Source organism: Macaca nemestrina, chromosome 14, assembly GCF_043159975.1.
Source record: "Macaca nemestrina isolate mMacNem1 chromosome 14, mMacNem.hap1, whole genome shotgun sequence".
NCBI classification, from domain to species: domain Eukaryota; kingdom Metazoa; phylum Chordata; class Mammalia; order Primates; family Cercopithecidae; genus Macaca; species Macaca nemestrina.
The window spans coordinates 1,891,175-1,915,587 of record NC_092138.1 but is presented as its reverse complement, the minus strand read 5'-3'; the positions used below and the strand labels follow the sequence as shown (position 1 = coordinate 1,915,587).

Here is a 24,413-nt window from a genome sequence, read left to right as displayed (position 1 = left end):
TAAATTATTTGGTAAATTGATTTGAATATGTCTTTCTATTGATGAAGCAATCCATATGCAGCTCCAAAAATTCATTTATTTAGCATTCCCACCATAAGAGAGAAGGGTCTGGAATATACCTTTATTTAAGAAAGTTGCTAGAGTAAGCTTTGTGGGGGCAAGAAAGAAAAAGAAAAAAATAAGGAAGTTGCCTAGTTTGATTTGTGGTCAATACACTCAACTACAAAGATAGGGAGTCCCAGCCCGTTTTACTGCTTTGCTTCTTTAAAGTACTTGTAGTTCTTTATCTCCACGTGCATCATCGGTGAATTGTGCTGAGTCTGCTCATTTTTGGGGAAGACAGGAGACAAGTTTGTAATGTAGCCAGTGCCAATAACGTGCTCCCAATATGCCACATAGAGGCACTAACAGCTGTGGGATTGAGAACCACATTTGCGTTCATTTACTGTCTATTCATTGCCACTGCTCCCAGGGGAGGTGTTAGCGTCTGAGTCCTGCACACCCTGTGTCAGCTTTCTCTTGCTCTTTTGTTTGTTCCTGCCCAACACTGTCTTCCTCGCCTGTGGGAACACCTACCAGCTTATTTTGGCTGCTCATCACACAATTGCTTAGCACTGTTGGCATATAATTATATATTGTCTTCTTCTGGATTGTAGAATTCTGAGAGGGAAGAAAGCAGGTCTAACTGCCTTCGGCCACAGGTTGTTCCAAGGCTCCCCACCATGTCACTGTGCCCTCTACTCAGACTGCATTTGAAGTTACTTCTTCACTGGGGCTGGTGGGATCTGGCTTCTCAGATACTATACACCCTGCAGGAGCTACCGGCTGCCTATGCTGCTTCCCCTTTCTGTGTCACCTGAACACTTCAAAACCTAGACTGTACATACTGTTTCGAATAGCTGATTTTTAAATACTTTATACATAATATATAAATTCATACTATTTATGAATAGTAATGTTTGAGCACTGTGTTAAACCTAACGTCATGTTAACATAGTAGGCACTATTTATTGCCTGGCACAGAGTAAGCATTTCATAATGTTAGCAGCAAACTGCTGGGCTCTGTTGAGCATTTTGAATTTTTTAATTCATTTTATCCTGTTTACCTGATGAGGAATGAGAAATAAGAGTCCCCAAGACAAAGTCTAGTTAAGATCATATGGTAAGGTGGCAGAACTGATTGGAACCTTTCAGTGGTCCCCGTTCTTAGTCCCTATACTATACTGCTCCTGGGACTATCACATGTAAATGGACTTCAGGGGTTTATTTTTGTTTTTTAAATATTAAGCTGATATAAGTAGACATAAGAAATGCATACTATTGGCTGGACATGCTGGCTCATGCCTGTAATCTTAGCACTTTGAGAGGCCAAGGTGGATGGATCACTTGAGGCCAGGAGTTTGAGAGACCAGCCTGGCCAACATGGTGAAACCCTGTCTCTACTACAAATACAAAAAAATTAGCCGGGCATGGTGGTGCACGCCTATAGTCCCGGCTACTCAGGAGGCTGAGGCATGAGAATCACATGAACCCAGGAGGTGGAAGTTGCAATGAGCTGAGATTGTGCCACTGCACTCCAGCCTGGGCGACTAAGCGAGATCCTGTCTCCAAAAAAAAAAAAAAAAAAAAAAGAAAAAAGAGAAAAGAAATACATACTATGTGTAGCTTATCTATATCTCAATTGAGATGCTTTATAAGAGTCCACTCAATTCAATAAACTGGAATTAAAACTTGAGAAGTTGTGAAGATGAGTCAGGATGGGAAGTAGGGTTAGGAAGCATGTATGCAAGTCATGGGAAGTTTGTATCTAAATCTGAATGTGAAAAGGTTCACACACCTCCGTCTGAGACCTATTTTTGTTTTCCTTCTAGGTTGTGCTTGTGCCCTTTATTTGAATTCTACTTACAAAAATGTGTCAAGGACTTTTAGGTTTTTTAGTTGTCACATGACTAAGCACTTTCAAAATCACTAATCTACCTTCTAGAGGTATGGAGATTGTTTTTAAAATTGTATTTACTAAGGTGTGCAAAAGTTTTTGGCAATTTAATAATTTTGTGTTGCGAATCGTCAACAGACTTGACAAGATCTGTTCTTAGCCTAGAGGTGCACTTGGCTGCTGAGTGTAATACTCTTAATTGTCCGAAGATGCCTAGAAACAAGGTTTTCTCATTGATAAGGCCAAAAGGAAGAGGGTCCTCTTTAAATAACATTGCTTATTTTAGTATATATTGTTAAAAGATGGTCTTTATTCATTTATTTAGGGCATTATATGATTATTTGTTTTGTCTTAGTTTTTGAGCTAAAAGAATGCACTTAATTAGCTGGGGGTGGTGGCGCATGCCTGTAGTCCCAGCTACTTGGGAGGCTGAGGCAGAAGAATCGCATGAACCCGGGAGGCGGAGGTTGCAGTGAGCTGAGATCACACCACTGCACTCTAGCCTGGGCGACAGAGCAAGATTCCATCTCAAAAAACAAAACCAAAACAAAAAACCTCAAAGAATGCACTTAGTGAACCCTTCCCTGTATATGGCCAGTATGTTGTATTATGCTGTATATTTCAGCACTCACTCCATTTTTCTCATTTGGAAAATATAAACGTGTTGCTGGTGGCAGAAACAGTCTCTTAGAGTTGCTGGGAGGCAGCCATATGGTTCACGTTTTTTTTTTTTTTTTTTTTTGAGATGGGGTCTTGATGTGTCACCCAGGCTGGAGTGCAGTGGTGTAAATCTCTGTTCACTGCAACCTCCGCCTCCTGGGTTCAAACGATTCTCAAGTCTCAGCCTTTTGAGTAACTAGGACTACAGGTGTGCATCACCATGCCCGGATACTTTTTATGTTTTTAGTAGAGATGGGGTTTCACCATGTTGGCCAGGCTGGTTTCGAACTCCTGACCTCAGGTGATCTGCCCGCTTCGGCCTCCCAAAGTGCTGGGATTACAGGCATGAGCCACTGCGCCCGGCCAGTTTTTGGATTTTTAGTAGAGACAGGGTTTCACCACATTGGCCAGGATAGTCTCGAACTCCTGGCCTCAAGTGATCTGCCTGCCTCGGCTTCCCAAAGTGCTGGGATACAGGTGTGAGCTACCACACCTGGCCCACATAGTTAACTTTTAATGTTTCCCCACTGTTAGACATGCTTATTAATAGTAATGGTTAGTCTTAAATTTTTAATGTTAACTAACCAGTTATTTCAAATTGCAAGAGTCAGCAGTATGTTCTTGCATATTTATTTGTTTACTTATTTTTTATGTTTTGGAGACAAAGTTTCTGTCACCCAGGCTGAGTACAGTAGCACTGTTAGGGCTCACGGCAGCCTTGAACCTCCCACTTTCAAGTGATCCTCCCACCTCAGCCTCAAGCAATCCTCCCACCTCAGCCTCCTGAGTAGCTGGGACTTCAGGTGTGTAACACACCTGGCCTTTTTTTTTTTTTTTGTAGACGGGGGTCTTGCTATGTTGTCCAGGCTGATCTCAAACTCTTGGACTCAAGCAATCCTCCTGCCTCAAATTACCAAGCGTTGGGATTACAGGCATGAGCCACTGTGCCCAGCCTTTCTTACATATTTAAAAATACTAGGAAAGGGATCCTTTTATGGCAGAAGACTTGTATCACTAAGGTTTTTTTTTTTTTTTTGAGAGAAGGTCTCATTCTGTCGCCCAGGCTGGAGTACAGTGGCACAATCATGGCTCACTGCAGCCTTGGCCTGCCAGGTTCAAGTCATCCTCCTGAGTATGGGACCACAGGTGTATGCCACCACACCTGGCAAGTTTTTTTTGTAGAGATGGAGTCACACTATGTTGTCCAGGCTGGTCTTGAATTCTGAGTTCAAGTGATCCTCTTGCCTTGGCCTCTTAAAAGTGTTGGGATTACAGGCGTGAGCCACTGTGGCCAGCCACTACGGTTTTTTTGTTTTGTTTTAAGACGGAGACTTGCACTGTCGCCCGGCTGAAGTACAGTGGCGCGATCTCGGCTCACTGCAACCTCTGTCTCCCGGGTTCAAGCAATTCTTCTGCCTCAGCCTCCCGAGTAGCTGGGACTACAGGCGTGTGCCACCACGCCCCGCTAAATTTTTTTGTATTCTTAGTAGATACGGGGTTTCACCATGTTGGCCAGGGTGGTCTTGATCTCTTGACCTTGTGATCCGCCCGCCTTGGCCTCCCCAAGTGTTGGGATTACAGGCATAAACCACTGTGCCTGGCCTGTGGGTGTTTTTTTGTTTTGTTTTATTTTGCTTTTGAGACGGAGTCTCGCTCTGTCGCCCAGCCTGGAATGCAGTGGTGATCTTAGTTCACTGCAAGCTCTGCCTCTTGGGTTCACGCCATTCTCCTGCCTCAGCCTCCGGAGTAGCTGGGACTACAGGTGCCTGCCGCCATGCCTGGCTAATTTTTTGTATTTTTTAGTAGAGACTGGGTTTCACCGTGTTAGCCAGGATGGTCTCGATCTTCTGACCTTGTGATCTGCCCAACTCAGCCTCCCAAAGTGCTGGGATCACAGGCGTGAGCCACTGCACCCGGCCAGGCCTATGGTTTTTAATTGACCTGATTTCATGTTCTATTTCTTTCTTAACAGAATCAGCTGCTATTTTTATTGATCACAGATGCTATATTCTTTTATATTTATTTTGTACTTATTAAAACACTTATTCATGATATGACCATAACCAGCAATAATCCATGAAATTATTGTGGCTTAATAAATGATGGCAATAAACATTTCACTCCTGTGTAGCTCCTTCTGTCTGACTCTGGGTTAATAATTTTAGCAAGCAAGACTTGAGCTAAATGTGGCTACTGAGGATCACAGCCCAGGAGTGAAGATGAAAGAATTTGTTGATCACCAATAATGGCCACGAGTTGGTTTGTTAATTTGTACTTTAATGATAAGTCATGGTCCATTTAGGATCTTGCTAATTCCTGCTTCATTATACATGGGAATTTCTTGAGGAATTAAGTAAGGTTGATGAGCTTTTTGTTTCATCAACAGATATTTGTTACTAACACACTAAGTCAGTTAGCTTAGGCTAAAAAGCAGGCTGCAGAATGCAACTTCAAGATGGCAATCTCAGCCTCAGCATGGCTCATGTTATATGTCCTGGGAGGGTTGACCACTGGTGTGCTCCACATTCCGTTCATTCTAGGATCCTGAAGGAATCTCTCCAAGCTGGGACAGATGGGTCTCAAAGCAGAGAGAAAACAGAGATGGTAGAACCACATGTTGTATTAGTCCATTTTACATTGCTATAAAAGAATACCTGAAGCTGGGTGATTTATGAGAAAAATAGGTTTATTTGGCTTATAGTTCTGCAGGCTGTGCCAGAAGCTTGGCACCAGAATCTGCTTCTGGCGAGGGGACCTCAGGGAGCTTCAAATCATGGCAGAAGGTGAAGGGGAGCAGGTTTCACGTGGTGAGAGGGGGAACAAGAGGGAGGGGAAGAAGTGCCAGGCTCTTTTTAACAGTCAGATCTCATGGTAAGAATATGAGCGAGGACAGCATCTGGATGTTCATGAGGGATCTGTCCTTATGACCCACACACTTCCCACTAGGCTCCGCCTCCAATACCGGGGATCAAATTTCAATATGAGATTTGGAGGGAACAAACATCCAAACTACACACGCTATTTTCGCCTTTTATTGGCCAAAGCAAGTCATGGCTAAGTTGGACTCTGGACCCACAGTGAAAGGGGCAGGGAATGTTTTTGCAATAATATCTGCCACAGTGCCTTCTCACACATTTTAAAAATTGTGGCAAAAACCCTGTAATATTTACTACCTTAACCATTTTTAAGTATACAGTACAGTATAGTAGTGTTAACGATATGTAAACGGTTGTGCAGCAAGTCCCTAGAATTGACTCATCTTAAACAAACTCTATACTCACTGAACTTGCCTTTCCCCCCTCCCTACTCCCTGGCAACCACCACTCTTCTGTGAGTTTGATGACCTCAGATGCCTCATATAGGTGAAATTATGCAGCATTTACCTTTTTGTCACTGGCTTGTTTTACTTAGCATAGTTTCCTAAAAGTTCATCCATGTTATGGCATATGGCAGGATTTCCATCTTTCTCAAGGCTGAGTAATACTCCATTGTTACTAACACACTGAGTCAGTTAGCTTAGGCTAAACTGTATATAGCACTATTGATCCATTCATCAGTAGGTGGACATTTGGGTTACTGTTGATTGTGAATAATGCTGCAATGAACACAGATGTCCAAATATCTCTTTGAGATCCTGTTTTCATTTCTTTTGGATATGTAGCCTTCCCATATCCCAATAATTAATTAATTGATTAAAAAATTCGCATATCCCAATAAATAAATAATTAATTTTAAAAAAATTCTGTTTTTAAAAAATTATTTATTTATCTATTTATTTATTTAATAATAGAGATGGGGTCTTGCTGTGTTGCCCAGGTTGGTCTCTAACTTCCGGCCTCAAGCGACCCTGTCACCTCAGACGCCCAGAGTGCTGGGATTACAGATGTGAGCCACTGTGCCTGACCCCCACGTTCTGAATCATTAAAAAAGTTAACTGGAATGGCTAATGAGAGTTTATACTACCAACATGAAACACATTTCTTCAGTTATTAATAATGTTTAGGTGTTCCTGTTGAGCATACTCTGCCTGTATGACTGAAGGAAAAATGGGTGGAGACTTCATTAAATCTTTTGAAAACTTTCTGTAGACTTTTAGAATACAAGTAGTAAGTGTACAACTAATTTGAATATTCATGGTATAAGACTGAAATCAGGTCATTAAGTTGTGCTGAATATAGATTTTAATATCTAAGGATTTTCTTTTGTTTTTGTTTTTGTTTTTTTGAGACAGAGTCTCGCTTAGTCGCCCAGGCTGGAGTGCAGTGGCGCGATCTCGGCTCACTGCAAGCTCCGCCTCCCGGGTTCCCGCCATTCTCCTGCCTCAGCCTCCCGAGTAGCTGGGACTACAGGCGCCCGCCGCCTCGCCCGGCTAATTTTTTGCATTTTTAGTAGAGACGGGGTTTCACCGTGGTAGCCAGGATGGTCTTGAACTCCTGACCTTGTGATCCGCCCGCCTCGGCCTCCCAAAGTGCTGGGATTACAGGCGTGAGCCACCGCGCCCGGCCCTAAGGATTTTCTTAAAACATGATTTATCCTAGAAGGTAACTCATCCATGTAGGGATCGATCTTTTCTTTCAATGTGAAAATTTGATTGAAGGGAATTTTGCTGTAGCTTATTACTATCCTTCAAGGTTTCAGGCTGATGTTTAAGCTTTTGGAAGGCTTTGCGTTTTGATATTGAAAGCCCTAAAAGCATCTTCATTTTAGATGTAGTTGTATATGATCTTTTTATTATTTTTTTTCATGTAACTTGTACGTGTGAAAGTTCACTTAACTGGGAAACAAAGTTTCTTTCAAGTAACTGTTTATTTTATATTAGTTTTAGCTGTATAGAAAAGCTGTGAAGATAGCACGGAGAGTTCCCATAAACTGCACACCCAGCTTTCCCGTTAACATGTTACACTAGTGTGGTACATTTGTTAAAAATTAATGAACCAATATTGATGCACTAGTATTAACTGAAGCCCATAGCATATTCAGATTTCCTTAGGTTTTTAATCAATGTGAAATTACATAACATTAATCATTTTAAAGTGTACAATCTAGTGACATTTAGTACATTCACAGTGTTGTACAAGTTCCAAAACATTTTTATCACCTCTAAAGAAAACTTGATCTATTAGGCCATGACTCCTTGTTCCCAACGACATGCAGACCTTGGAAACCAACAACCTACTTTCTGTCTCTGTGGATTTACCTATTCTGGATATTTCATTAAATGAAATCATATAATATGTTGTCTTTTGTGTTTGGCTTCTTTTTTTAGCATACTGTTTTTTAGGTTCATCCACTTTGTAGCACACATTATTTTCATGGCTGAATAATTTCATTATATGTATATATACATATTCCATTGTGTATGTGTATGTATATATATATGATATTGATACAAAACTATCAAACTTTTCCACAGTGGCTGAGCCATTTTACATTCTCATCAGTAGTATATGATGGTTCCAATTTCTCTACATGTTTTAGAAAAAGCTATTTCCTACTTATTTTCCTTTTTTCTCCCAGTATAGTATAACCTAGTTGGTGCGAAGTAGTATCTCATTGTGATTTCAATTAGCATTTTCCTAAATGATGAATAATTTTGAGTTTCGGTTTTTTTTTTGAGACAGTTTTTGCTCAGTTGTCCAGGCTGGAGTGCAGTGGCATGATCTTGGCTCACTGCAACCTCCGGGGTTCAAGTGATTCTCCCTCCTCAGCTTCCCGAGTAGCTGGGATTACAGGCACTCACCATCATGCCCAACTAATTTTTGTATTTTTAATAGAGACGGGGTTTCACCATGCTGGCAGGCTGGTCTTGAACTCCTGACCTCAGGTGATCTACCCACCTTGGCCTCCCAACGTGCCGGGATTACAGGTGTGAGCCACTGCGCCTGGCTGATTTTGAGCATCTTTTTATGTATTTGCTGGCCATATAACTGCATTTGTTGGCCATATAACTGCTTTGGAGAAATGTCTCTTCAAGTCATTTGCCTATTTTGTAATTGAGTTTTTTGTGTTTTTTGTTGTTGAGTTCTAAGAGGTCTTTTTATATCCTTGATACTAGGCCTTTATCAGATGTATGGTTTGCAAATAAATATCTCCCATTCTGTATGTTGGCCTTTCATTTTCTTCATAATGTCCTTTGATGTACAATAGTTTTACATTTTGATTCAGTCCAATTTATTTTGTTGCTTAGCTCTTGGTGCCATATCTAAGAATCCATTAAAAAATATAAAGTCATGAAGATTTATCCCTATGTTTTCTTTTAAGAACATTACAATCTTTTTTGTTTTTGTTTTTGTTTTTGAGACAGGGTCTCACTCTGTTGCCCAGGCTGGAATGCAGTGGCGTGATCTTGGCTCACTGCAACCTCTGCCTCCTAAGTAGCTGGGACTCCAGGCACGCGCCACCCTGCTCAGCTGACTTTTTGTGTTTTTGGTAGAGATCAGATTTCACCATGTTGCCCAGGCTGGTCTCGAACTTTGGTGCTGAAACAATCCACCCGCCTCGGCCTCCCGAAGTGCTGGGATTACAGGTGTGGGCTCCCATGTCCAGCTAAGAGCTCTCGAGTTCCAGTTCTTCCGTTTAGCTCTGTGGTACATTTTGGGTTAGGTTTTGTATATAGTGTAAGGTAAGGGTCTAACTTTTTATCCTTTGGTATATGGAAATCCAGTCACCCCAGAGCCGTTTGGTAAAGAGGCTGTTCTTTCTCTGTGAACGTTCTTGGGTCCTTTGTTGAAAATCAATTGGCCTTTCATGTATAGGCTGGTTTCTGTACTCTAAATTTTATTTCATTGGTCTGTATGTCTTTCCTTATGCCATTACCACACTGTCTTAATTGCCAGTGCTTAGTACGTTTTGAAATTGGGAAGTATGAGTCCTCCTGTTTTGATCTCTTTTTCAAGATTGTTTTAGCTATTTGGAGCCTCTTATTAAAATTCCATATGAACTTGAGGATAGCCTTTTCCATTTCTGCAAAAAAACAAAAAACAAACACACAAAAACCCCTGGAATTTTAATAGAGATTGCATTGTGGCTGTAAGATTGCTTTGGATAGCATTGCTGTCTTATCAATTTTAAGTCATCTAATTCCTGAATTGTATCCTAGTAAGTTTGGTATGTTGTGTTTTTGGTATTATTTGTGTCAAAGTATTTTCTTTTATCCCTCGTGATTTCTTCTTTGACCCATTGGCTATTTAAGAGTGTGTTGGGGCCGGGCGCGGTGGCTCAAGCCTGTAATCCCAGCACTTTGGGAGGCCGAGGCGGGCGGATCACAAGGTCAGGAGATCGAGACCACAGTGAAACCCCGTCTCTACTAAAAATACAAAAAATTAACCGGGCGCGGTGGTGGGCGCCTGTAGTCCTAGCTACTCAGGAGGCTGAGGCAGGAGAATGGTGTGAACCCAGGAGGCGGAGCTTGCAGTGAGCCGAGATCGCGCCACTGCCCTCCAGCCTGGGCAACAGCGTGAGACTCCGTCTCAAAAAAAAAAAAAAAAAAAAAAGAGTGTGTTGGGCTGGGCGTGGGGGCTCACGCCTGTAATCCTAGCACTCTGGGAGGTCAAGGTGGGTGGATCACAAGGTCAGGAGTTCGAGACCAGCCTGGCCAACATGGTGAAACCCTGTCTCGACTAAAAATACAAAAATTATCTGGGTGTGGTGGCGCATACCTGTAGTCCCAGCTGCTCAGGAGGCTGAGGCAGGAGACTCACTGGAACCCAGGAGGCGGAGGTTGCAATGAGCCAAGATTGTGCCACTGCCCTCCAGCCTGGGCAACAGAGCAAGACTCTGTCTCAAAAAAAAAAAATGTGCTGTTTAATTTCTATATATTTGTTCCTGTTTTCCTTCTGTGAAGTTTCATTCCATGTGGTCAGAGAAGATACTTGGAATGCTTTCAGTCTTTTAAAATTTATTGAGACTTTTTTGTGGTCTAACATATGGTCTATGTTTGAGAATATCTTTGTGGATCTTCTGCCTAGTTGTCGTATTTATTATTGAAAGTAGGGTATTAACTGGTCACAGGGGCTCACGCCTGTAACCCCAGCAATCTGGGAGGCCAAGGTGGGCGGATCACGTGAGGCCAGGAGTTCAAGACCAGCCTGGCCAACATGGTGAAACCCTGTCTCTACTAAAAATACAAAAAAAAAACCTACCAAAAATTAGCCACGCGTGGTAGCGGGCCCTTGTAATCCCAGCTACTCGGGAGGCTGAGGCAGGAGAAAGGAGAATTGCTTGAACCCGGGAGGTGGAGGTTGCAGTGAGCTGAGACTGCACCTCTGCACTCCAGCCTGGGCAACAAGAGTGAGACCCTGTCTCAAAAAAAAAAAAAAGAAAAAAGAAAGAAATAAAGGAAGTAGGGTATCTAAGACTAGCTGTTTTTGAACTATTTCTCCTTTTAATTCTGTCACCTTTTGCAGGGGGCTCTGTTCTTAGGTGTATATGTATTTCTAAATGTTATATGTTTTTCTGGCCTTTCACTGTTCTTTCTGTCTTTTTTTCTTTCTTCCTTTTTTTTTTTTTTTTTTGGAGATGGAGTCTAGGCTCTCTCACCAGGCTGGAGTACAGTGGCATAATCTCGGTTCACTGCAACCTCTACCTCCTGGGTTCAAGCGATTCTCCTGCCTCAGCCTTCTGAGCAGCTGGGACTATAGGTGCGCGCCACCACCCCCAGCTAATTTTTGTATTTTTAGTAGAGTCGGGGTTTCACCATGTTGGCCAGAATGGTCTTGATCTCTTGACCGCATGACCTGCACACCTCAGCCTCCCAAAGTGCTGGAATTACAGGGTGAGCCACCGTGCCCGTCCTTTTTTTTTTTTTTTTTTTTTTTTTTTTTAAAGAGATAGGGTCTTGCTCTGTTGCCTAGGCTGGAGTGCAGTGGTGTGATCATAGCTCACTATATTCTTGACCTCCTGGGCTCAAGTGATCCTCCTGCCTCAGCCTCCTGAGTAGCTGGGACTATAGGCACACACCACTGCACCTTGCTAACTTAAATTTTTTTTTTGTTTTGTGTTTTTTTGAGACTGCGTTTCACACTGTATGGCAGGCTGGAGTGCAGGGGTGCAATCTTGGCTCACTGCACCCTCCACATCCCAGGTTCAAACGATTCTCCTGCCTCAGCCTCCTGAATAGCTGGGATTACAGGCATGCGCCACCACACCTGGCTAATTTTTGTATTTTTAGTAGAGGCAGAGTTTCGCCATGTTGGTCAGGCTGGTCTCGAGCTCCTGACATCGTTATCTGCCCACCTTGGCCTCCCAGTCAGCTGTTAATCTTATCAAGTACCCCTTTTACATGATGAACCACTTTCTTTTCCTTTTGAGACCCTGTCTTGTTTTGTCCCCAGACTGAAGTCAGTGGCGTGATCATGGCTCACTGCAGCCTTGACCTCCCAGGCTCAGCTGATCCTCCTTCCTCAGCCTCCTGAGTAGCTGGGACCACAGGTGTGTACCACCACACTCGGATAATTTTTAAATTATTTGTAGAGATGAGGTCTCCTTGTGTTTCCCAGGCTAGTCTCAAACTCCTGGATTTGAGTGACCCTCCTGCCTTGGCCTCCCAAAGTGTTGGGGTTGCAGGCTTGAGCCACAGTGCTTGTCCAACTCACTGCTTTCTTGCAGCTTTAAGATTCTTTTTGTCATTTGACAGTTTGATTACAACATGTCTTGGTGTGGATCTCTTTATTTTTCTTGAAGCTTATTGAGCTTCTTGGGTGTTTAGATTTGTGTCTTCTCAAATTTGGGAAGTTTTCCATCATTATTTCTTCAAATATTCTTCCCTTTTCTCTCTTGCCTCTACGACTCCAGTTATATGTATGTTGGTGTGCTTGATGGTTCCATAGGCATCTTAGACTCTGTTGATTGTCCTTCATTCTTTTTTCTTTCTATTCTTCAGACTGGATAAATTCAACTGACCTATCTTCAAGTTGGCTGATTGTTCTGTCAGTTCAAATCTGCCATTGAAATTCTCTAGTGAAGTTTTTTCTTGTTTTGTTTTAGTTATTGTACTTTTCAGCTCCAGAATATCTATTTGATTCTTTTTTATACTTTCTGTCTCTTTGTTGGTTTTCTGTTTGTTGAGACCTTGTTCTCCTGGTTTCTTGTCATTCTTTTTCCTTTTTCTTTTCTTTTTCTTTTTTTTTTTTTGAGACAGGGTCTCGCTCTGTTGCCCAGGCCGGAGAGCAGTATTGTAATCATGGGTCACTGCAGCCTTGACCTTGCAGGCTCAAGTAATTCTCCCACCTCAGCCTCCCAAGTAGCCTGGGAGAAGTGCCACCATGCCTGGCTAATTTATTTTTATTTCTTGTAGAGAGGGGGTCTCGCTATGTTACCCAGGCTTCTTGTTATTCTTTGTCCATCGTTTCCATTAGCTCATTGAACATATTTAAGACAGTTGATCTAAAATCTTTGTCTAGTAAATCCAATGTCTATTCTTCTCAGTCTCTTTGTTAATTTCTCCTGTGTATGTACCATACTGCTTTTATTTCTTTGGATGTTTTGTAACATTTTGTTGAAAACCGGATGTTTTGAATATTATCATGTGGTGACTCCGGAAACCAGACCCTTCCTTCTGAGTTTTTGTTGTTTGCTGTGAGTTGTTGTTGTTTAGTGACTATTCTAAACTCTTTCTAAATTCTGTGTTCTTTGTTGTGTTTGTTCTCTAAAGTCTCTTTCTTAGCCTGGTTCAGCTGATGCTTTTTTGTTTGTTTGCTTTTTGTTTTTTTGAGATGGAGTCTCGCTCTGTCATCTAGGCCGGGGTGCAGTGGCGTGATCTCAGCTCACTGCAACCTCCGCCTCTCGGGTTCAAGCAGTTCTCCTGCCTCAGCCTCCTGAGTAGCTGGGACTACAGGCGTGTGCCACCACACCCGGCTAATTTTTGTATTTTTAGTAGAGGCAGGGTTTCGCCATATTAGCCAGGCTGCTCTTGAACTCTTGAGCTCAGGTGATCCACCCGCCTCAGCCTCCCAAAGTGCTGGGATTGCAGGTGTAAGCCACCACGCCTGGTGCTTTGTTTTTTGTTTTTTAGAGATGGGGTCTCACTCAGTTGCTCAGGCTATAGTGCAGGGGTATCAAAACTCACTGTAGCCTTGAACTCCTTTGCTCAAGTGATCCTCCCACCTGAGTCACTGGGATTACAGGCTGAGCCACCACTAGTATTTTGCCAGACTTTTTTGAATACCTAGAGCCTCCCTCCACCATCCCCCAAAAAAGAGTAGAAAGAAAGGAGGACAACCACCTTCTTCCAGTCTATGCAGAATGGCTGTGTTGGGGGCACTATCATTGCTTAGCCCTGCTGTTTACAACTCTACTCTAGCCTCATTTCCTGCTTGTGCTGAGCCTACAGTTCAGCTAGAGGGTCTTTTCAGATCTTTTCTGAGCATGCTTCCTGCCCTGGGCATATATGCGTGACTTTCTAAATTCCTAACCTTAGTGTAAGTGGACATTGTTGAATGCCCTAATTTCTAAAAGAAACTTCCTCCCAGCTTTTCCTCTCAGGCTGTTGGTGTGTCTGTTTGCCTCAGCTGAAATCTTTTGCCCAAGGTGGCTGCAGATTGTTATTTGCCTTACAAGGTTTTTGAGCAATACCCTCTGAGGAGACACCTCTCTGACCTGTTCCACGTTAGGGAAAACAAAGACCGACACCTTGTGTCAGTCCTTCAGGTAACCCGCAAGCTCAAAACAGGCAAGCGCAATTCTTTCAGAATTTCTCCCTCTGGAAGCAGGGACTGAGGGGGAGTGGGTTCCCAGACTGGGAATGCAGGCTGCTGTCTTCAAGACTGCCACTGGGGAAGGGAAAGAGAGAGGGCAGGTCAACATGCTGCAAAGCTTTTCCACTGTTTCAACTTGCTTTCTTATTGATTCAATTTGCTGAGTTGCTATAAATGTATTTTCTGGTTTGTGACAAAGCCGATTCTGACAGTTTTTGCTTGATTTTTCAGTCATCTGTGAAGGGATGGGCCGTTGGAGTTACCTGCTTCACCATTTTTACTGATGTCCCTTAAGAAAGACTTTTGCTTTGTTTTTAGAGACAAAACGAAAATGTTTTGTGCTATGTTGCTTTGAACCCTGGCCTCAAGCGATCCTCCTACCTCAGCCTCCTAAATAGCTGGGACTATTAAGTGTGTGCTTCTGCGCCCAGCTCCCAAGAAAGATTTTTAAAAGTTATATTATGATATGTTGCTTTAATAAGTAGAGTTAAAGAAATTGTATTAATGTTTATAAAAATTATCAACAGGATGGAATCCGACGTGGTAGGCCCAGAGCAGATACTGTCCGTGATTTAATAAATGAAGGAGAGCATTCATCCAGCAGAATCCGTTGTAACATCTGTAATAGGGTGTTTCCACGGGAGAAATCGCTCCAGGCTCACAAAAGGACTCATACAGGTAAGTTGAGCAAATTTTATAGAGACTGTCAGAAGTAACACTTTTTTTTTTTTTTTTTTTTTGAGACAGAGTCTCGCTCTGTCTCCCAAGCTGGAGTGCAGTGGCGCCATCTTGGCTCACTGCAAGCTCTGCCTCCTGGGTTCAAGTGATTCTCCCGCCTCAGCCTCCTGAGTGAGTAGCTGGGATTACAGGTACGCACCACCATGCCTGGCTAATTTTTGTATTTTTACTAGAGACAGGATTTCACCATGTTGGTCAAGCTGGTCTCGAACTCCTCATCTTGTGATCTGCCTGCCTCAGCCTCCCAAAGTGCTGGGTGTGAACCACCGCGCCCGGCCAGAAGTAACACTTAACTGAAAGCTCATTTGATACTGAGTAATAAATTACCTTTTTAGTTGCCTTATATTTTCTTACATTAACACTATTAGTTGTGAAGTTTTTTAAAAAGGCAGTATAGTCAGTTTCTTTTTGGTGGAGAATAGTGGTTTTATGAATACTGGTTACATGTGATTTCTAAAGTTATCATGGTAATTAACCTAGATGTCATAGTCATGTTATTGGCAAATTTAGTTTTACCCCCTACCTGCCTGAATTTTACTTGATATACTTTTATCTATATAATTGTTAAAATTCATCTGTACGCCAAAAACTGTAATTGTCAAGTTTTTAATATAATTTTTAGAGTCCTCAGTGTGCTATCAGTACATCCGACCTAAGCATTAAATCTGTGGTGAACTATGGTAGGCAGCTATCCCAAGATTATGGTATATCTGTATTTGCATATGGAAATTATATTTGCATTTAAATATCATTTAGAGGGCCAAAAAAAAAAAAGGATAGAGGTCCCTTGTTCTCGCTATAAAGTTGGCCCCAAAGGAAGGAATCTTATAGTTCATCTAATAGTTTGCAGGTGAGGAAACTGAGGTGCCAAAAATCCAACTACTGCTGGCTTACAGTCAGTCTCTCATACCTCTAAGGCTAGAGCCACACCGCCCCGAACAGCAGCTATTGTGACTCCTGAGCACTTGAAATGTGTGTAGTCTAAATTGAGATGGGCAGTAAATACAACATACACTTAATATGAAAAAAAGAGTGAATAATTTTTACTGTTGATTATGTATTGAAATGACACTTTTAGATAAATTGAATTAAATAAAATATATTATTAAAATTAATTTTACAGCCGGGTGGGTGGCTTATGCCTGTAATCCCTGCACTTTGGGAGGCCGAGGCGGGCAGATCACCTGAGGTCAGGTGTTCAAGACCAGCCTTGCCAACATGAAGAAACCTCATCTCTACTAAAAATACAAAATTAGCCGGGCGTGGTGGCAAATGCCTGTAATCCCAGCTACTCAGGAAGCTGAGGCAGGAGAATTGCTTGAACCCGGAAGGCGGAGGTTGCGGTGAGCCGAGATCGTGCCATTGCACTCCAGCCTGGGTAACAAGAGCGAAACTCAATCTCAAAAAAAAAAAAAAAAAATTAATTTCACCTCTTTCTCTTTACTTTTTCTAATGTACCTTCGAGAAGTGGTTCATACTGTCTTTCACTGGGCAGTACTGGTTTAGAACTTAAGCTCGTAACCCTCAGTCCCCTATTTTTTTCCACCATGTTTACGGTGCTCACCTGTTTCTCACTTTTTTTTAACTTGCGGTTTTTGAAAATATATATTTAAATGATACGATAGAAAAGAGGTTCTTTTAAGTTAAATCCCTGGAAAGGGGTAATGTTTGAATTTTGAATCATTGTAAACTAAGGTGTCTAGAAGTTTTGACTTTAGATACCATTAGTAAAATGATTACTTAATGAAACATTCTAATTTTGAGAATTTTTATGTATTTTTTTCAATCTGAATATTCTAAAATATCCCCCGGATAACTGGTTTGCAGGCCGTAGAGTTGCCAGTGGGGGTAAGATTCAACACTATGTGGGAGAATGAAGAAAGGGCTGACTGCCGTCCTGATCACCACTACCTCACTGTGTCACCCGATACCTCACTGTGTCACCCGATACCTCACTGTGTCACCCGGTACCTCACTGTGTCACCCGATACCTCACTGTGTCACCCGACACCCCAGGCATCAGCCTGGACATCTGTGCATCAGGGAACTGAAAGGAGGATCCCTAAGGGGTAGTTGAGTCCTGTTAGTATATTTTGTAAAAAGCTTTTCTGTTACTATTTTAAACAATCTCCCTATATCTGTGTTTTATTTTAACTTGTATTCAACTATCACAACCACTTAGTATGTCTTTAAGTAATGAGAAATTTAGGGAGAACTTGTTATTGTTCTTTGAGTTATATTGGAAAATGCAAACCAATGTATAATTGTTGATTAAATAATGTTTTTTTCAATAAATAATGTTTAATTATCATTGAACAAATTTTTCAGCACTTGAGCCTAGCACTGTGTTGTGTATAGGAATTTAAGTGAAGTATAAGGTGCTAGGAATCTTTGCAGGAGACTGCCATGACACATAAACAACACAGGACCCCAAGTTAATGAAGGTATACAAAGTTCAATTATTTGGAGGTAGATAGGAAGAATTCAGTTATTTGGGGAGATAGGAAGAATCTTATTGAGAGCCTACAGGATTGGGAAGATTTGAATGGGCAGAGAAACTTGGATTTTCAAGGATGAGAACAAGATGAGGAACTGCCTCCTGGCTGGAATGATTCTCCAGGAGGGAAGTAAGGATCAACTCTGCCCCTTAACCCCAGTAGCTAATGACATTGCTGAGATTGCCTAGAGCGCCGATCTTAGAGGACCATTTAAAAGTCAGCAGATAATTTTTATTTGTTCAAGGTGTGTAATAGGATTTGTGGGTGGTTCAGGGGCTACTTGGTATGACAAAAGCAGACTTCTATGCCAGCTACTCTGGGAGTGCTGTGCAGGGGGAGAAACGAGAGGCCGGCCAGGAGGCTGTCGGAGGGTTCGTCCTAGCGGGAGGGCTGCCCGTCTGACCAGGGGAAGCTGAATGGGAAGGCAGGAGTGGGTGGAAGACATAGTGAAGAACCAGCAAGATCTAGTGATTTGGAGTATGAGGGAGAAAAAGTCTGGGATAAACTCAAGATGATAACCTCAAGGCCTAAAGAATAGATTGTGTTCCCCAGCAGATAAGGCGCTTGATGCCACCCAAGTGCTGCCATTAGCATTTCCACCTGCAGCTCCGCAGGGACCGTGACATGTTTTATTGTGATTGGGAGTCAAGACCTATATAAAGGCTGATTCTCTCCCATCCCCCTGCTCTTCTGGCCTTATTATCTCAGATACCATATCTAACATCTGTCTCCTTAGGTGAGAGGCCCTATCTGTGTGACTATCCAGACTGTGGAAAAGCCTTTGTTCAAAGTGGACAGCTCAAGACACATCAGCGTCTCCACACCGGAGAGAAGCCTTTCGTCTGTTCAGAAAATGGTATGGTGTTCGAAGTTAAGTTTATGGAGTAACTAGTTGTGACATAACAGTCAAAATATCTTTTCCTTGAATTTTTTTGAGGGGAAAGATTTTTTAATATAAATTTTATAAAACTTCATAAGCTTTTTTCTTTGATAATTGCGATACATGCTGAATTTCTCAGAAATGACTGATTTTAAAAATGTGTTGGTTTTGATTTCTGTGAGTACATAGTAGGTATACATATTTATGGGGGTATATGAGATACTTGATACAGACACGCAGTGCTGAATACTGACATGGTAAACGGGCTATCCACCCCCTCAAGCATGGGTCCTTTGTGTTACAAATCATCCCGTTATACTCTTAAGTTATTTTAGAATGTACAGTTAAATTATTGACTATAGTCACCTTGTGCTATAAAATACTAGGTCTTATCCATTCTTTCTATTTTTGGTACCTATTAACCATCTCTACCTTCCCTTCATCCCGCAGCTCCCCTTCCCAGCCTCTGGTAACCATTGTTCTGCTCTCTATCTCCATGAGTTCAATTGTTTTGATATTTAGATCCTACAAATAAGCGAGAACAAGTGATGTTTGTCTTTCTGTGCCTGGCTTAAGAAATGATTGATTTTAAAATACGGTAATCCTTTTTGATGAAACCTTAAAGGGCAATTAAACATACTATATCCAGTTGTAGGCAGTAGAAAAATCTGTAAAAGTGAATACAGCCTTTGGAGCAACATTTTAAACTTTTTAATTATTAAACTGAAGTAAGCATATTATCCTAAGTGATTTTCTTAATCTTTTATCAGTTTCTAAAGCTGCACATTTGTTTGCAGTTACAGTATATTTGAAGTTCAGTGCAGTCCTGTTGCTCTGTAATTTTCTTGATTATTACACGTGTTGCAAAGGTCTGCAAACTTTTCATCTAGCAAGTTTGCTTAAGCCTATACACAATGGTTTCCTCTATGTTGAATAATGAATATTTATTTATTTTTTGAGGCAGAGTTTTGCTCTTGTTGCCCAGGCTGGAGTGCAATGGCGCCATCTCAGGTCACTGCAACCTCCACCTCCCGGGTTCAAGCGATTTTCCTGCCTCAGCCTCCCGAGTAGCTGAGATTAGAGGCATGCGCCACCATGCCCAGTTAATTTTGTAGTTTTAGCAGAGAGAGGGTTTCTCCATGCTGGTCAGGCTGGTCTTGAACTCCCGACTGCAGGTGATCTGCCTGCCTTGGCCTCCCAAAGTGCTGGGATTACAGGCATGAGGCACTGCGCCCGGCATTTATTTATTTATTTATTTATTTATTTTTATTGTTTTGAGACGGACTCTCACTTTTCGCCCAGGCTAGAGTGCAGTGGCACGATCTCAGCTCACTGCAACCTCTGCTTCCCAAGTTCAAACAATTCTCCTGCTTCAGCCTCTGGAGTAGCTGGGATTACAGGCGTGTGCCACCATGTCCGGCTAATTTTTGTATTTTTAGTAGAGATGGGGGACCATGTTGGCCAGGCTGGTTTTGAACTGCTGACCTCAGGTGATCCACCCGCCTCGGCCTCCCAAAGTGCTGGGATTACAGGCATGAGCCACTGTACCTGGCCTGAATATTTGTTTTTTAAATGTTCTTGTTACCAACAAAGCTGACAGGAATGGTTTCACACTTGTAGCTTTGTTCATCTTTTGGGATGCTTTGTTATGATAGATTCCACAAATGGAATTCCCACCAGGTCCGAGGTTTTGAACTCCACCCCACCCCCGCGACGGAGTCTTGCTCTGTCACCCAGGCTGGAGTGCAGTGGTTGATCTCCGCTCACTGCAGCCTCCACCTCCCAGGTTGAAGCCATTCTCCTGCCTCAGCCTCCTGAGTAGCTGGGACTACAGGCAGAGGCCACCACGCCCGGCTAATTTTTGTATTTTTAGTAGAGATGGCGTTTTGCGATGTTGGCCAGGCTGGTCTCTTAACTCCCGACCTCGTGATCCGCCTGCCTCGGCCTGCTGAAGTGCTGGGATTACAGGCTTGAGCTGCTACGCCCCCCCCCATTTTCAACATTTTGAACTCATGCTGATAAATCACTTTCCAATGATGTTGGACACACATGGCCATGACCGAAATGTGCCTGTCTTCCCGTCCCCGCTCTAGCATGAGACTGCGCTGGTTTGATTGTTTTCTCCTGCAAATTATAAATCCTAAATTTCACTGTATTAATTTACTTTTCTGGATACCAGTGAAACTGAATGTTTTCCACATGTTTGTGTGCTGGATGTCCAGATCCTGACAGGTGCTAACCTTGTGTTTTGAAGGCTGCCTGAGCAGATTCACCCATGCAAACCGCCACTGCCCGAAGCACCCCTACGCCAGGCTGAAGAGAGAGGAGCCCACGGACACACTCAGCAAACATCAGGCTGCCGACAACAAGGCCGCGGCCGAGTGGCTGGCGAGGTCAGGAATGCTGCCTTTAGTCCACTGTGAAGAAGCGCAGTACGGGCTTGGGCTATGTTAGGGACTTGGACACTCCTCTCATTTTAAATAAGCTGCATTTATACATACTTTATAACATAATTAGAAATGACCCCTGATTTTCTATAAAATTGTTATGAATGGTATTAGGATCTTAGGATCTGTGTGTGATAGAAAATTATAATATAATTGGAGTGCCCAGACCACAGTTTATTTTAAAAGGAAGAGTTTTCCCATTTTGAAAGAATGTTTTATGTGTATTGTATTTCATTTGTCATGAATGCAACCCCTCTTCATTTTCTTTATGTTAGCGTTAGCTATGTGCCAATTAAAATAGGGATAGACTGCCAAGGAGGGTGGATCACCTGAGGTCAGGAGTTTGAGAACAGTCTGGCTAACTTAGTGAAACCCCATCTTTACTAAAAATACAAAAATTACCTGGGCAGTAGTGGTGCGCGCCTGTAATCCCAGCTACTCAGGAGACTGAGGCAGGAGAATCGCTTGAGCCTGGGAGGCGGAGATTGCAGTGAGCCGAAATGGCCCCACTGCACTCCTGTACTCCAGCCTGGGTGACAGAGTGAGACCCTGTCTCAAAAAACAAAAAAAACGAAAACAAAAACAAAAAACCAGGAATAGATGTTAGTGGTTCTTCTTAGGTGAAGTTCCAAAAACACCAATTTAATTTTTTCCAGTGGCAACAAGGGGGTCAGTATAAAAGAATTTCTCTAAGGATATTTTGGTTGAAGGACCTGTCTGCTGTACACAAGCCAGCAGCAGCTGCTCAGGCCTCTTCCAAGCCTTCACTGGCTGCTTAGGGTAAAGTCCAGGATTCCTAGCTGTGCTGCCGCAGCCCTGCCTCCCTCTGATAAGGCAACTGTCCCCTGCCATGCTGGGCTGCAGGTTTCTCAACACAGGTGCCTTTGTGTCAGGGCCTGTGTGCACCCTGCTTCCTCTGCCTGCAGCACTTGCTCCCCACTTGGCTTAGCCTCTTGCTCACCTTCATCTCTTACTCAGGAAGGCCTCCCTGACCCGCTCAGCAACAAACGGGCTGAGACCCACTTAACAGATGCTTTCATTTTCCTTTTCAAAACATCCATCACACATTTATATGTTTGTTATATACCTTCCCTGCCAGACGGAAAGCTTCCCGGGGCAGGGGTATTTATATTTGTCTTGTTTATTACGGTAAGCCTAGGGCCTAGCATAGCTTCTGGGCCTTGATAAATATTTGAAGGAATAAACTCTGTTTTGTTTGGATAAAAATACATGAGAATTAGATAATGGAATCTGGAAATACTACTTGATTATTCAAGTCCAGGGAAATTTGTTAGCACTGTCATAGAAATTGTCTGTTTAGATGGGCTATTCTAGGGGCATCTTAAACTAAATATCTCCATCACTTCCTCCCCTCCTCTTTCTCCTGGTTGGCTCCTACTGCCCCATTATTTCTAATTGTGCCCCAGCCAGAAGCTTACTGATCATCCTTGTCTTTTTTTTTTTTTTTTCCCCTGAGACAGAGTCTTACTCTGTTGTCAAGGCTGAACTGTAGTAGCAGGATTGAGCCTCGACCTCCTAGGCTCAAGTGATCTCACTTCAGCCCCCTGAGTAGCTGGGACCACAGGTGTGTGCCACTACACCCAGCTAATTTTTAAGTTTTTTGTAGAGACAGGGTCTTGCCATGTTGCCCACGCTGGTCTCAAACTCCTGGCCTCAAGTGATTCAGCTGCCTTGACCTCCCAAAGTGTTGGGATTACAGGCATGAGCCACCGCACCTCGCCTCCTTGTCTTTCTCCTGTCTACTCAGTGATCAAGTTATGACATCTACCTCCTTACTAACTCAAATTCAGCCACTTGAATGCTCTCAATCCATTTTCCATGCTGCTGCCAGAGGGATCTTTCTAAAATGTCAGTATGATCCTCGGTCTAAAGCCTAAACCCTTTATTATGGAATTCAAAGTCCTTCATTACCTGGTTCCTCCTGACTTGCTGAACTTATCTTTTGCATTCTCCTTTTCTAGTCATCCTTCAAGTCATGCTACACAATTTGCACTTCTTTTTTTAGACCTCTGTGGGCATTGCCAAAACTTTTCCACTTTGAGTAGTCTGGATTTCCTGAAATTTGGTAGTTGTATTATTTTTTGTATGTCATTTTAAAAACAGCTTTGTTGGGGCTGGGTGTGGTGGCTTACGCCTGTATTCCCAGCACTTTGGCCGAGGTGGGTGGATCACCTGAGGTCAGGAGTTCAAGATCAGCCTGGCTAAATGGCAAGACCCTATCTCTACTAAAAATACAGGCCAGGCATGGTGGCTCATGCCTGTAATCCCAGCCCTTGTAAAACTCACCTGAGGTCGGGAGTTTGAGACCAGCCTGGCCAACATGGTAAAACCCTGTCATTGCACTCTAGCCTGGGCAAGAAGAGTGAAACTCTGTCTCAAAAAAAAAAAAAAAAAAAAAAAAATTAGCCAGGCATGGTGGTGGGCGCCTGTAATTCCAGCTACTCAGGAGGCTAAGGCACAAGAATAGCTTGAACCCAGAAGGCAGAGATTGCAGTGAGCCGAGATTGTTCCACTGCCCTCCAGCCTGGGTGACAAAAGTCAGACTCTGTCTCAAAAAATAAAATAAAAGTAAATAAATAAAAACAGCTTTGTTTGTATATAAGTAACATATAAGAAATTATGGTACATTTAAAGTGTATAATTTGATACATTTTGACATGTATATACTGTGAAACCATCTCCACAATCAAGATGGTGAACATATCCATCATTTCCAAGTTTCCTCGTGCCCCTCTGTGAACTGAACCACACATTCCTCCCTGTCCCCCTTCCCCCCATACAACACTGATCTGCTGTCACTATAAAATAGTACTTTTATACAAATGTAGTTTGTTTATTCACTCGTTGATGGGCATTTGGGTTATTTTTAGCTATTACATATAAAGCTACTACAAACATTAATATACAAGGCTTTGTATGGACAGTTTTGTATGATCTGTTACTATCATTTAAATATGCATTTCTTTTTCTTTCTTTTTTTTTTTTTTTGAGACGGAGTCTTGCTCTGTCACCCTGGATGGAGTGCAGCAGTCCAACTTCAGCTTGCTGCAACCTCCGCCTCCTGGGTTCAAGTGATTCTCCTGCCTCAGCCTCTGGAGTATCTGGGATTACAGGTGCTTGCCACCACGCCCGGCTAATTTTTTTTGTATTTTTAGTAGAGAGGGGGTTTCGCCATGTTAGCCAGGCTGGTTTTGAACTCTTGATCTCAAGTGATCTGCCCACCTCAGCCTCCCAATGTGCTAAGATGACAGGCGTGAGCCACTGCGCCAGGCCTAAATATGCATTTCTTTAGTTACCAAAGAGTTGAGCATTTGCATTTTCTCTTGTAAATCATCAGCTGGCCATGTAATAGAATAAGGGCAGTGTTTTTAAGTTTTCGAATAAACACTGTGTCACAGATGTTAATCACTTTGTCATAGTTTGTGGGTTGAATATTTTACAGCGTTAACGCTGTCAGAAGTTGCCATCCCTCTGTAGATAGGATAAATAAGTTTCTAAAGACTTTTTTTCTACTATTTCTGTATTTTACTCTAGTCTGTT

The 24,413-nt window shown here is 42.5% G+C and overlaps 1 protein-coding gene across 2 annotated transcripts in view; it reads left to right on the top strand.

Moving 5' to 3' along the window:
• LOC105498920 (zinc finger protein 367) overlaps positions 1-24,413 on the top strand; it is a 30,842-nt gene that overhangs the window by 4,052 nt on the left and 2,377 nt on the right. Inside the window, exons 2-4 of one of the 2 annotated variants that reach the window (XR_011612282.1) lie at positions 14,817-14,967; positions 18,262-18,381; positions 20,660-23,986. Coding sequence is in view for 1 of the 2 variants with exons in the window: in XM_011771305.3 (XP_011769607.1) it covers positions 14,817-14,967; positions 18,262-18,381; positions 20,660-20,798 (410 nt within the window). In the remaining variant the exon portion in view is untranslated. The remainder of the gene's footprint in view (positions 1-14,816; positions 14,968-18,261; positions 18,382-20,659; positions 23,987-24,413) is intronic. The other variant, XM_011771305.3, reaches the window with a different exon arrangement.